General features: G+C 33.8%; 4 protein-coding genes across 4 annotated transcripts in view; 1 reads left to right on the top strand and 3 right to left on the bottom strand.

Moving 5' to 3' along the window:
• Window positions 1–4275, bottom strand: part of LOC131662934 (sodium-dependent transporter bedraggled-like) — a 74931-nt gene extending 70656 nt beyond the window's left edge. The window contains exon 1 of the mRNA XM_058932944.1: window positions 4199–4275. The gene's annotated coding sequence lies outside the window, so the exon portion shown is untranslated. The remainder of the gene's footprint in view (window positions 1–4198) is intronic.
• A 1184-nt stretch (window positions 4276–5459) lies between these two features.
• On the bottom strand, window positions 5460–5747 carry LOC131662842 (glutaredoxin-like protein C5orf63 homolog). The gene has a single exon (XM_058932803.1). The coding sequence runs from the start codon at window positions 5745–5747 to the stop codon at window positions 5460–5462; it is 288 nt and encodes a 95-aa protein (XP_058788786.1).
• Window positions 5748–5823: 76 nt separating this feature from the next.
• On the bottom strand, window positions 5824–8938 carry LOC131675728 (acetyl-CoA acetyltransferase, mitochondrial). The gene is made up of 8 exons (XM_058954836.1): window positions 8693–8938; window positions 7973–8119; window positions 7735–7849; window positions 7443–7636; window positions 6932–7222; window positions 6664–6852; window positions 6220–6377; window positions 5824–6119 (listed from the first exon to the last, which is right to left on the bottom strand). The coding sequence occupies exons 1-8, from the start codon at window positions 8708–8710 to the stop codon at window positions 5999–6001; spliced, it is 1233 nt and encodes a 410-aa protein (XP_058810819.1). The 5' UTR covers window positions 8711–8938; the 3' UTR covers window positions 5824–5998.
• A 357-nt stretch (window positions 8939–9295) lies between these two features.
• On the top strand, window positions 9296–10617 carry LOC131675729 (PCNA-associated factor-like). Its single transcript, XM_058954838.1, has 5 exons — window positions 9296–9392; window positions 9505–9556; window positions 9798–9878; window positions 10021–10271; window positions 10344–10617. Exons 2-5 carry the CDS (start codon window positions 9523–9525, stop codon window positions 10377–10379), a joined length of 402 nt encoding a protein of 133 aa, XP_058810821.1. The 5' UTR covers window positions 9296–9392; window positions 9505–9522; the 3' UTR covers window positions 10380–10617.
• The last annotated feature ends 3218 nt before the right edge of the window (window positions 10618–13835 follow it).

The following is a 13835-nucleotide window of genomic DNA, read 5'->3' on the forward strand; positions in this document are numbered from 1 at the left end:
TTTCTTATTTGCATCGATGTACCGCTTTTTCTAATTTGGTTCGAAGGGATCTTGCTTATTTAATTCAGTTGTCGCGCATGCAGCAAATAACGCTGCACGTGCTCCACGCGCAACGCACAACAGCGTCGATTCGAGCAGCACATTCTTGTCCATCAAGTTAGCGTTGAGAGAGTTAGAGAAGCAAGAGTGGCCGCTTGATGGCTTGAACTCTCTCGCATCTCGATGCGTTTCCCGTATCAGACGATGACATCGGTGACATACTTCTTCGAGCAATATCCTCCCACTCTTTTCTCCGGCATTGCAGCTTGCTCAAAAAAGAAACGAGGAATGAAGAGAGAGAGAGAGAGAGAGAGAGCGATAAGAGTGTAATCGCGGAAACGCAACGTTACCTAACGGTCTATATAACGCGTCGCGTATAACTCGGTCGGCCTTCTTTTTTATTTTCCAACGGAACGAATCTCGCGAGACTTTCACCGAATAAAACGCCGCGCGCGTCCCTTTCTTTTTTTTCATACAGTGAGAACTTCTTTCGCATTGTTGTCGACTTTTCCTGCGACGCCGATGCCAAGATTGCCGTCGTGGGAAATTTGATTAGCGCGCGAGCAGAGAGATGTTTGAGCTTACGAGCTATCTTTTACTAGAGCGCGTTATCCTCTTTACACACGGCGATAAAGCATATAAACAAAGAATCATGGGATACGTGATTGTCGTGGCTGACGTTCCACGGCTACGAGTCGCGATATATTCATCTACTTGTTCTCTTTTTTTACGCGACACGTTGCCACGATCGCGTCGTCGTTGCCCTTCGACGTATTAGCTTCCGACGAAAAGGGACTCGAGGATTGAAAGTTTGTTACGTAAGATCGACAACTCGTTCGTGACATCTAAAGTGTCATTTAAATTAAAAAAATAAATAAAAAAATAATTACTAGGTCGCGCTTCGGAATTGCCGCAACGTTAGTGACTGCACTGCTATACGCAAACGCGCAAAAAACAAATCAATCGAAATGTGGAACATCGAACAAGCCCCAGCGCGTCGTCGTCGCGGTTCTCATAATATATCACGCGAGGTAGAGCGAAAAATAATTATTCAGCCACAGCCGTCCGCCAAAATAATCACTCCTACGTGGATTCTACGGCCGAAACGGCGTATAAATTTCGATTTACCCGACGCGCGCGCGCATAATTAAAAGCCTCGCAAACATACGCATATACTTTTCTCCCGGCTAACGAATGCGCGATGAAGAAAAATACCACAATTTCCCATTAACAAAACTGCGGCGCGCTCGTTGCTCGCGCTTTATGCAACATTACCGCAATCGATATTTCATCACGGATACGCGAGAGGAAATTGATTCGCCTGGCGTCGTGTTTTTTCAACCGTAAGAGAGACGCGCGTACTCGAACGGATAATGCGCGCGTTCGAGATTGGGATTATGTCGCGCCGAGATGAAATCGCAAAGGCGATCGTCTGTCGGCCCGCGAGGCCGCGCCTCGCCGCAGCCCGAAATTGCGAAATAACGAGACGCGGATGGCGGCTCGTCGGTGCGAAAGTGTACAAAAAGCCGCGCGCGCGTCGCTTCTCATTGAAAAGCTTAGTAACAAAAGAGCGTCGCGAACAAAGCTTTTTTTGTTACTTCTCTCTCTTTTTTTTTCCGGCCAGATGCGCTTCCGGCGTGGGGAAAGGACTCGTCTCGATGGATTCATCCCGAACTCTGCAACGGCGCGCGGCGAGTCGAAGTTTCGGACGCCTCTCGTCATACTTCGCGCAATCGCGGCGACGGCGAGAGGGCGCGCTGCAGGCACAGCTCGTTAGCGCGATGGGCTGCGAAAGTTGAGCATTACGACGGCGCGTGTGGCTGTGCAGTGTAATTAGGGGGGACGAGTCGCTGACAACTGTTCCACACGGGCGACGACGGGATTCTCCGGGCTGCGCGCTTTTTTCGACGAGATTCGGCAGACGAGTTGAAGCGATTCGCGAACGCGTCGGCATACATCAACTTGTCGATCGAACGGGCAGGCCACATAGTGCCGGGAATATTCGGGTGAAGAGGCCGCGCGAAGAAACGTTTCAATACCCGTGTGCGAATTAAAATCGCTCGCCGCTCTCTGAACAATAAATTTGCACGCGATGAAACATCAAGTGGATTACTTGTGATAGCACTTGACAAGGCCGCTTCGCAAATTAATACCGCGTTACGGCGTTACGTGACGCAGCGTCAAAAATATAACCAAGACTAAGCCATCGAAAAACTCATTAGCCTACAAAGCTCTCACTTATGGAATTTATGAAGATCGCAAATGAGACATATGGCTCTCGTTCGTTCACTTCAGAACGCATCTGTGCAACGACGCCACGACTCACAGCTAAATTTGACATCGAATATGAGAAAAGCCACTTTGTACCCTCGCGCAGTGCGTTTACTTTTGAAAAGAAAAAAAGATGTTCAGCATAATACCACCGCACTATTAATCGTTTTTAAATATAGATTGCGCGAGGCGAGTGAACTACGAATAACATTGACTTCGAGTCAACCTCTTTTTTTTTAGAACGCGTAAAAAGAACAAGCAAGCACTGTAAGGCATGTGCGTTTATTTTTAATGGAGCGCAGCATAAGGCTGATATACACACGCGCTCTCTTCCTTATCGTTTGCCGCGAAGTGCAATGAATATCCGAGCGCTTTTGAGATTTTCTCTTTATTATCGCTAATGTGATCGGTTGGAACTGTTGATTACATTTTAATACGTTTCGGTACGCAAAAGTACTATCGAATCTTTTTTTTTCGCATCTTGATTTATCAGCTTGTCGAGTCTCACGATTATCTTTTTGGTGAATTTTCGCAAAAATAAAGAAAAAAGGATAAAAACCGCGACGTACAAATAGGAGTTTTTTTTAAGTAAAAAAACAGAACAGAGTAAATAAAATTACGATTCGCTTATGTACTTTTCAGCCAATGAGTTTTACTGATGCGTGATCAACTACTCAGGATGAAAAGCGAAAATGTGAATGACACCGATGGAGAGGAATTTTCACGCGCGCCGATGAACGATGGCCAAGTTAGCTAAAATCCAATCACGAAAGTGAGTGCGGAAACTTTCCAGCGAGCTCCCTCGCTATAAAATACCTGGCCGCAAGGGCCGAGCAGTGGCCGATTTCGTAGATATATATATATAACGTGTGTCGACTCACGTGCTATATACTACACGCACCCCCACTCGACTCTCTCTCTTTCTCTCTCCCGCACCTGTCGGCTTTTAAAGGACACAGCAAGCGACGGCGTTCGAAAGGCACAAGCTTCTCTCTCTCTCTCTCTCTCTCTCTGTGCGCGCTCCCTTTTTGCTCCCCCTTTTGCATTTGCGACAGCGACGATGCCGCGAGGGGAAAAGAAAGGGCTGCACTTTGCACGATACACGGGTCTTTAAAAACGAAGGGGGTCTTTTTCTTCATGCGAGAAAGATTTTGTCTTTCGTGCGTATGCATGTAGAAAGGAGAATACAGTTTCAAAGGTTTGGTTATATAGGAAAACCGGTTTCGATGAGCATTTTTGCACGGAAAAGGATAGCGTTGCTCTGAATCATCTATGTGCGATACTTCGTTTTACGAATTTCTTTGTGCGGGAACAATGCAATTACTACATCGATATCGTTATAACCAACTTGTGCAAGATATTTCAAAATTACACTGTTGAATAGCTTTTCAAAGTAAACCAGAAAGATCACGCCTTAAATTCATATTGCAACAAAACAATGAACAACTCAATCAACGCGAAGAGATAGCAAGGAAGTATTATGAGGTAAAGCATCGTCCTCGATGCATCTTGCCTACTTATTATAAGACAAAGGTGTCGTGGTTTCCACGCAAAGCTTTCCTTTTTCGTCCCCAATATCTCCTTCACTCGGGATTTCGCGTACACGCATCAAGTCGGTCAACAGGTCGATTATCTCGTTCTTGTCAGCATACGAGGGATCAACATTTAACCGAGTGGAAAACCATTGCTAATTAATCAATTGTTTAACAATAATCACATATCGCTTACGAACACCCCGTTAAACTCTATATTATGACAAAATCGACGCAGAGGCTCTAATATACTGGTGTCGTGACAAGCAGCGAGTTGCATCAATGGCAAGGTCGATAACCCCACTCGTAACTATAGGTACACTATGCTCCGAAGAAAAAATAAAACACAGACCAACCTCGAGTCACACGATTATCAGCTCTGCATCACACCAAATGTTTAAGTACTACACACTGCACGCACTTTTTTGTAAAACTTTCGGAGTGTCGTGAGATGATTAAAAGAACCATACAACACATACACAGATACACGCGCAACGTTTTTGGAGTTAGCGGTGCAGAACAATAACAATAAGAAAAAAATCGAAGCGCGCTCCACGAGCATTCGCGAGCCACTGACTGCGCTGCCGCTGCTGTTGCTGCACGAACGAGCGAGAGAAAGACATGCCCCACCGAAACGCGCGCTGTGCACGAAGGAATGAACGCTGCTAGCAACCGGCTTCTCACACTGTACATCGCCCCGTCGTGCTGTGCTGGTGGCGGCTCGGACTGGCTCTTGTGTACGACATGTCATATTTGCTATAGTTAGTGTTATGTGATGGTGATGATGGTGGCGGCGCTTACAGATTATTATGCTTGCATAGGTAGACGATGTAGGTGCATGCGCAACGTTTCTAAACCGATTTTTGGAGCAGGCTAGAAATTTTTAAGATGACTGCTTATTTTTTATTTGCTAATCGTTCAGCTCCAAAATTCCGTGAAATTGGTTCGTTGGTGTAGTTCAAAGCAAATTAAATAACAATAAAATAAATAATAATGATTTTGGAGTTTGTTCAAACGGGCGTTTCAATGAATTTTTACTTACAGGATTTAAGGTGAAATCGGTAAAATTTGTAAGCTAATATAACAAATACGCAGCTATTTTACTAAAGTTAGTACACATAAGTAATTTTTATGACAAAACTTACTAATTAAATACCAAATAAATTAACAGCTGAAAGTTAAAAAATATTGTATGAGCACAAAACAATATGCGATGTTTGGTGCGATTTGCAAACACTTTTTAATAACGATGACAAAACAAAAAAAATTAAATTTTAACCTTTTTGTTACGAGGGTTTCATTTTAGAATACGTCAAAAATTTTAACAAAACAGTAAGTGAAACGTACTTCAAGATCATTTTCTTGTAAACAATCTATTTTTACATTTTAATCTTGTAAAAAAGTCATTCTTATTAAGTAATCGTATATACAGAATAAGTCACCTAAATATCGTTCAAAATGAATATTTTATCAAAAGTAAAAAAATATTACAATGTCCTGATAATCTTACAATATAAATTACTTTAGCAGATATTACCGATCTTGTAGTATAGATATTTACATATTTTACAGTATAAAATCTTTCTGTAAAATGTTTATCTCGCCGATACGGAAAAATCATGCTAAATCTGCCAACCTTCTTTCTAATAAATCAGCATCTAGCCGGTGTTTACAAAGATATTGTCCTTCTACAAATAATACTGGTATATCATACTTATATAATTTCTTTAAATGTTCATTTCCAGGAGCCATTATATCTACTAATTCAAGTTGGTAACGTCCACTAAATTTAGATTTTAATTCATCTTTGACAACATCGCACAGTGGACATACATTTTTTGTATATAGAGTCAATTTTGGTGGGTTTGAATATGAACTAGACCTATGCGAAATATTTGTCATCATTGTTATGGTTCTATTTATGAACTGAATTAATATTCACTCGAAGTCTTTTTTAATAATATATAACATTTTATTTTTGATATAAAATATAAAACATGAATACAAAAATAACATCCAATAGTTGTATAAAATAAAGAGCTTAGTATGAAACTGTCTTATCACAATAAAATGCATTATAAAATTACGTTGCTCAATTTCTTGTAAATATTATTTTAATTTGCACACGTAATTAGAACTTGAATCTGAAAACTAACTTACAGTTTTTCAATTAAAATTGAAGATGCACCACCACCTCCATTACAAATAGATGCTACACCTTTCTCGCCTGCTTTCAAAGCATGTACTAAGTGTACAATAATTCTTGCCCCAGACATTCTACAACAACAAAATATGTTCTACTGTTGATTTTGAATCTAATTTATTTTTATTTTAGTGTTATTGCAGCTATATTCATCACTAAAAAGAATCTACTCACCCAATAGGATGTCCTAACGATACAGCTCCACCATGTATATTTATTTTAGCAGGATCAATATCCAACAATTTTTGATTAGCAACAACAACAACACTGAAAGCTTCATTTATTTCCCACAATGCTACGTCATTTTTGTTGATTCCAGCATTTTTCAACAACTACAACATCATTCATACATTTAATATTTACAAGATTCATTACAACAAAAGTCGATTTACATTTTTTTAATTACTAGTAAAATTACAGTACAATTATTCATTAAAGAAACGGTACTAAGTCGGAAGCATACTCTTTCAAATTAAACTAGCCCCAATGAAATCAAGCCGTTTTGAAGATATGCGCGAACATACATGAAAAAAACTCGATCAAATACAAAACCTTCTTTTTTTTCAAAGTTGGTAATTAGTTTAAATAAAAATGAAATAATTATTAAACAATACTCACAGCTGGAATACCTAGAGATGGAGCAATTGGAAAATCAATTGGTTCAGTGGCAGAATCTTGAAAACCAGCAATTCTGGCCAAAGGTTTCAAATTCAATTTTTGAGCATTGTCGGTAGTAGTCAATATGAGAGCAGCTGCGCCATCATTTAAAGTAGAGGCATTTCCTGCAGTTACAGTTCCATTTTCTTTCTAGAATACAAAAGTATATACATTATATGTTGTAGTGAAACTAACTTATACAATATAATTCATTTACTATACAGTATACCTGGAAGACTGTTGATAGTTTGTTAAACTTTTCAAAATTCACTCTCTTGTATTCCTCATCTACACTGAAAATAATATCTGGTTTGCCCTTTTTTTGAGGAACATTTACAGACACTAATTCATCTTTGAACATATTCTGTTCATAAGCAGCAGCACTTCGCTTGTAACTGTTGATTGCATATTCATCTTGTAGTTCACGAGTAATTTGTAATTTTTTAGCAGTATTCTCTGCACAGTTACCCATGTGAAATTTGTGGTACACATCAGTCAATCCATCAAATACAATGCCATCCTAGAAATAAAAAGATAAATTTAAAATTAACTGTTCTCGAGTATTTGATTTACTAAAATAACTTCAATAACTGAAGGTTATTATATCAATAAATTTTATAAACTATAAAACATATTATACACTTCAGCATGGTGAGGTATAAAAATTATCATAAATTGGTAAAAATTTTATAAAAATTGTATTTATTGATATGATTAATATTAATATTGAAAAAATATACCTCAAGCTTAACACCTCCATAAGGTGTCTCACCACGTTTCATGTAATATGGAACATTAGACATAGATTCCATACCACCAGCAAGAACAATATCCTGATGCCCACATTGTAAAGCTTGCGCACCTAACATGACACTCTTCATACCACTTGCACATACCTTGTTGATGGTTGTACAGATAGTTGATTTTGGAAGACCTAATAAATACACATGATTTGATTAAGAGAATAAAATCCTTTCCATTTAAAACAAAAATTCTAAGTTGTGTGAGAATGATAATAATGAAGATACAAACCTGCAAATAATGTAGATTGCCTAGCAGGAGCTTGTCCCAGAAATCCTTGGCAGACATTACCCATGTAAACCTCTTTTACTTGCTCCTTAGCAATTCCAGCTCTTTCAATAGCAGCCTGAATATGAAATTGAGTTAAAAAATAACCTAACTAGGTTCATATTTAAATCTCTAAATTTTTAAACAGATTAATCTTTAATCAAATTTGATTTTTAAAATTATTACATCAATAGATATTTACCTGGATTGCTACAGCACCAAGTTTAGTTGCAGACAAAGATGAAAGAGATCCAAGGAAGGATCCCATTGGAGTCCTAGCAGCACTGACAATAACAACATCATTCAGTTTTACTTTGGAACCGTAGAACCTCTTAGGTAAAACTGTAACCTGTGAAATATAATTATGTTTTTAAAACAAGTGCTTGTTAATTTAAAAGGTAAATTAAATAAAAGTATCCCTCATTGATATACATTGAATTAAAAATAGTAAGCTATGATGAAACATTGGATATGTTAATCAACTTGTTGGCTTATATTTTTACTTATTCATGAGTTGTTTTTAAAGTTGATCTAATAAAATAAAATATTCTATAAAATAATTTTTTTTTAAATATTGTTATATTGTTATAATATTGAAATATTGTTATTCTTATAAAAAATTGAAATTCCACTTATTAAAATATTATGTTCAAACAGCCTGCATCATTTTACTAAATTCTACTTAGTACTAATAATACTGATAATTACTGAGAAAACCAAGATTCCTTAATTTTTTAATTAAATTTCAAAATTTGAATCTCCAAACTACTGCAAATTTTCAAATATCATTCAAAACTTCAGATTACGTAATCTTGATGAAGTTAATATTTTATTGATTCCATTGTATTTTTAATAAAAATATTCCCGTATACAGCTGATTACTTTATATTACCTCGAAAAAATATGTACAACTTCAACTTACTTTATTTAACGAAATCATGTTGAACTTTAATGTTCTTCTTTACACCAAACCTTCCAATGAGACTCCTGCGATTATTACTAAAGCACTGACATAAGTAACTTATTATTTTATTTGTATATCACGTCCACATGCCACATATAAAAAATCCAAAGAACCACTTGCTTTGTCTCTCCCACGTTGCCACTATGATATCACGCAATCACGTCTCAAAAATAAAAAAAAACTTCTATGGTGATGGCGCCACTTCTCGGAGTTATTTATCCCAACCATTCGTCGGTTCAACGAATTCCGAATTTTCCACCCCTCGATGGTTTTATGCTTTGCTGATGACAGATATACAGTAAACAGTACACGTACATACATACATAAATATATAATATACGAATATGGAGTATGTATAAATTTGAAATTATTGTCTGTTATTTTAAGAAAACTATTAGTAATTTCATTCAGCCATATGTAGGTGACATCGTTTATTTCCAACCAAATGAAATAGTTTACGTACTGTATTGATATTAAAATTAGTTATCATTTAACTCGAACAGACATGACGAACAGACCTTATGTGAAGCGACAGTGCAAAGAATCAATGACCTGAAGTTTGCGGCGTAAGGCATTTTGAAAGATCGAGCTCTTCGATTTAGCCTAGCACTGAAAATATTAGCGCGGGTAAATTGTCAACATCAGGTCAACACATTCGGTAAGCACGCGTTTACTGTTGTGTTTTGTCTACCGCAGTTTCTGAATGATACAGTTTAGAGAAACTTTTCACTACTAATTGAATTTCAATTTTATTTTTGTTGTTTTATCAGTACTAACTAATTGTCATCATGGTTAGAACGAAAGCTGATGGTTCAACGAGAGGTAATGTGTTTATATTATAAACTGAAACTGTTGCATTTTTTATTACGTATAACATTCAATTCTTTTTTATTTTACGTTTTACATAAATAATTATTTTTGTGGTTGATATCAATAGTTTTGTGATGATAGTAATATACTTTTATAGATTTTCTATCTTATATCAGTCATTTGTAAAAGTAATTTTGTTCAAAAATAAACATTAGTAATTTAATTCCAATTGATTATAAAATCAAAATTTTAGTGGCTGCTGGAGGTAAAGCACCTAAGAAAACTGCTAACAAGCCTGTGCGTATTGCTTCACCAAGTGCAAATGACAAAGGAGGTATGATTTTGTTCATGAATTCTATTATCACTTTATTAAAATACACTTCTTCTGAAAGTAAAATAATATAATTCTGTTATCTCATTCATCAAAATAAATTCTAATAAATACTACTATTAAATTATATATCATTTTTTGATAGGAAAAGATCATCTCCCAGGGAATCGTGCCTGTCCTCGCGAAACACCAGCTTGGCAAAAAAAGATAACATTTTTTTATGATAAAAATGCAATACCAAGTAAATCTACAGAAGACTCTGATGATGAAAGTAACTCAAAGAACAATTTCAAACCAAAGACCAACACAGAAGCAGATAAATCTTCAACAAGTATAGATGATCAAGATAATTGTGAAATGGAAATAGAAAATTGCAGTATATTGGAATCCTCTAAAGTTAGTGAAAATGTATTTATTGAGTACATTTTGAAAAACACTAAACTGATTAATTAAAATTTTTATTTACAGGTTGACGAATCTGAATCTATAGAAATAGATGAATAATAGTTTTATACTTTTGTACTATAAGTGAAATTCTCTTAAATTTATTGGTTGTACAGTCTTAGACTTGTTATATTTCTTTAAGTATCAAAGATTTATGATCTCCATGAGTTTAACAATTTTTTGTTCAATGTCTAATTTTAATATGTATCTTTAACTGTAAGCTATTATAGTATGATGTTGTAAGTGTTCGTTTTGATACATTTGTAATAAAATATACAGTTATTAAATAAGTTGTAGAAAGTGTATATTTGAAAACTTAAAAATATTGTATATATAGTTTTTAATATTTTATTGAGACAAGGTAAGCTAAAAAAATTATGAAACTATTTTAAGTCATATTTTTCCATGTCTAATTCTAACAAATATGATGCTGGACCTTTTTAATTCAAGTACTCTAATGGTATATGTTCTTATCTTCAGATAAATTTTATCAATAAATATTTTATTTTTTTAAATGAAGGTTTGCGAATATAATAAGTGAAATTGCTGCAAGAATATGTAAAAATAAACATTTCAGCTGGATTTTCCAAATTAGATGTTAGTATAATTGATTCTCATACATTTTTTTGTGCTCATTTATTTCATTTATTGCAGCAATTAGAAGATCCTTTATTAAATTTCGAAAATTCTTTACATTTCTGACAGAAATCTAAATAAAGCACTAATATTACATTACAATCATAATATCAACAATATTTACAGAATTTTTTTTCTTTGATATCAAAATTAATTGAAATCCAGGCGCTTTCATTTGTTGATATCTTTATGAGTTCACAATTCAGATCATCGTCAGCAGTGATTGGCGATTTTTTCAAATTCAAACGTAATCATATAATCAGATTTGCTAATTTGCTATGAACTGAATGATTTCCGGTGTTAATATACTATAAAAATCATCTAGGTATTTTTATTAGGTTTTCACCATAATTTAAGTAAAACGTTTATCGGTAAGGAAAATAGACTTCTTTAAACCACCATTGTCGTTAAATCAATTATTGACTTTGAATTTGGGTCTGATTAGGACTTTCTGCTTTTATACTTTGAACCTACCGTAATTCGTTATAACATTAACATATTTTATAATCAATATATGTACATACATATAACAATAATATAGTAAGAATATTGAGAATATAGAAATATTTAAGCATAATATAATAATAGTAATAATAATAATTTTATCTTTCTCTTTCTTATAAAAAGAGAACCTGGCAAAAGGAAGTCAGTTTATTCGTGATCTGATTATGGCTGAAGGATATGATAATAGTAAACTATACTATTTTTTTAAAACTTTTATTACACTTATTAACATGTATTTTAAACTTTTGAATTATGTTTTTCAACACAGATCTTCGGATGATAGAAACTCAAAACTTCATTGATAACATTTTTTAAATTATGAGTATCAACGTAACTGTATATTTTTATATTACCAATATAATATATCATCATTTACATCTCATATCAAGTCAAGGGAATATCAAGTCAATAATGTATGTATTGATTTTTCGAATTTTCAATTTTATCAATAAAAGTTTTGATCTCTATATTCATGCATTAAAATGAATACAAAAAAAAGCGAAAAACACGAGCGCTCAAATCGCGCTAGACATCACTAGTAACTAATAAAGTTCAGCTTTAGAATAAATATAATAAAAATAGTACTTACGTATGTAACTTTTTATCCATTGATTGCTATATTACACCATACGGATTTTGATGATATTAAAAAGATCAAGCAATACTTCAGAGATTTCACCTGTTTTTCATAAAAATATGTCTTGGGATTGAAATTTATTTATACAAAGAATTTCTACAAGGATTTTTAGTTGGCAATGCTATTGCATCTGTTAGTTTTAACTGGGATTTACAATTGCGGTATGATTAAATCACACGTTTTTAAATGTATTTATACAAAATTGAAGAAAATTTATAGTTAAAAATTATGTTAAAAATTTACCATTTTAGTAGGAGATATGATTGTTGCACATGCTTATTTATAATTTAAAAGTATATCACCAGTCACTCATTTTTACACATACTATACCGCTATAATCAATATTTAAGAATTACTAAATAATTAACTCAACAATCGCTATGCAATTATCAGTTGTATTAACTAAAATTTTATTTATTTTTACATAGATATTGTGGATGGATCCAGAGCAAGACTACTTTAAGAGTTTTATAAATTTATAGTTTTAGACAGATTTCAAAAAATAAACGCAGATTGAATGATCTTTCAAAGAATGACCATTAGGTTTAAAAAAGAACTTTACAGCTTATTCTGCTTGACAATTTAATTTTCATTCTCAAGTCGATTTTTAAACAATAAATGTTACAGATTTCTTAACCTTATTCTTAAGGTTTCAGTCCTACACAATTCAAAATTACAAATATCAGGCGTAAAATCAAAATTTTAGTTACTATTTAGCTTTTTTACATAAAACTAGAATTATTGACCCGCTATACAATATTTGGAAATTCGAAAGTAATAACACGTTGCTTTTTTATTTTTCATTGACCAGTAATGACTTAAATTCAAATTTTTCAAAAGAAATAATGATTTATGCACTGAGTTATAACGTGGTCATTTATATGCTGATCATAGTCACACTTTTTTATGACACTCTTTATCTCTGTCACACCAACCTATAACTAAAGAATAACTTTTAATTATATTACTGGTTTTAAGTATGACTTGCACTTTCAGGCTATTGATCTAGAAAATGAGTTGACTAGACTGATTGTTATTAAGTAAACGACAATTAATATGTTTATTGTTTGATTTGATAGCATGTTAGCTATCGCAGACGTTTGCCACCATTAGAAATTTGAAAAGAATACCGGTAATACCGTTGAAATTGGCGCTTTAGATTTTTATGTATCAGCTTTCATAATTTACCTGATAGATCAACGCTTTAAAACGATTAGTTATTCATTTTTTCTTCTGAAAAAAAGTAATTTCTTAACTTATTATTTGTGTTTTTTTCCGAGATCCAAATATAAAACTACATCAGCTTTCTTTAATTTATGTATATACAGTTTATGTGTTTGAAAAATCTACGATCGTATTTTTTTCGTAGTATAATAAAAAGAACTGAAAAAGTTTTCAAAATTAACTTTGTTTTAAATATTCTTTCAATAGCTGCTTATTTCTACATTCTAATTTACTAAAGTAGATGACGAAAAATTTCAAGGTAAATGTAAAAAAATATTCCCAGTAAAAACAAGTCTTACGTAATTGAGGAATAAGAGAACGAATGAAATGGATTGATATTCAGTCTAGTCATAAGATCTATGTTTGACGAAAATGAATTTAATTATATAATTTTAATCCAGAAATTAATCGTTTGAAAAAAGTATTGTATATCCTAAACAATATTAACTTATTTATTAGCAATCTCAAGTTATAAATAATGTCATTAATTTTGACGTAAATGAAGGTTATTAGAT

The sequence above is a fragment of the Phymastichus coffea genome, unplaced genomic scaffold, assembly GCF_024137745.1.
Source record: "Phymastichus coffea isolate CEN01 unplaced genomic scaffold, Cenicafe_Pcof_1.1 PCOF00028, whole genome shotgun sequence".
NCBI classification, from domain to species: domain Eukaryota; kingdom Metazoa; phylum Arthropoda; class Insecta; order Hymenoptera; family Eulophidae; genus Phymastichus; species Phymastichus coffea.

What these genes read in the sequence shown, in the direction of transcription:
- LOC131662842 (XM_058932803.1), bottom strand. Translation starts at nt 5,747, where the DNA reads ATGATGACAAATATTTCGCATAGGTCTAGTTCATATTCAAACCCACCA.
- LOC131675728 (XM_058954836.1), bottom strand. An exon ending in ATGGAGGTGTTAAGCTTGAG is followed by an intron (nt 7,223 to 7,442) that starts GTATATTTTTTC and finishes TTTTATTTCTAG; the next exon opens with GATGGCATTGTATTTGATGG. An exon ending in CATCTCTAGGTATTCCAGCT is followed by an intron (nt 6,378 to 6,663) that starts GTGAGTATTGTT and finishes ATGATGTTGTAG; the next exon opens with TTGTTGAAAAATGCTGGAAT.
- LOC131675729 (XM_058954838.1), top strand. Translation starts at nt 9,523, where the DNA reads ATGGTTAGAACGAAAGCTGATGGTTCAACGAGAG. An exon ending in AGCTGATGGTTCAACGAGAG is followed by an intron (nt 9,557 to 9,797) that starts GTAATGTGTTTA and finishes TCAAAATTTTAG; the next exon opens with TGGCTGCTGGAGGTAAAGCA. An exon ending in AAGTGCAAATGACAAAGGAG is followed by an intron (nt 9,879 to 10,020) that starts GTATGATTTTGT and finishes ATTTTTTGATAG; the next exon opens with GAAAAGATCATCTCCCAGGG.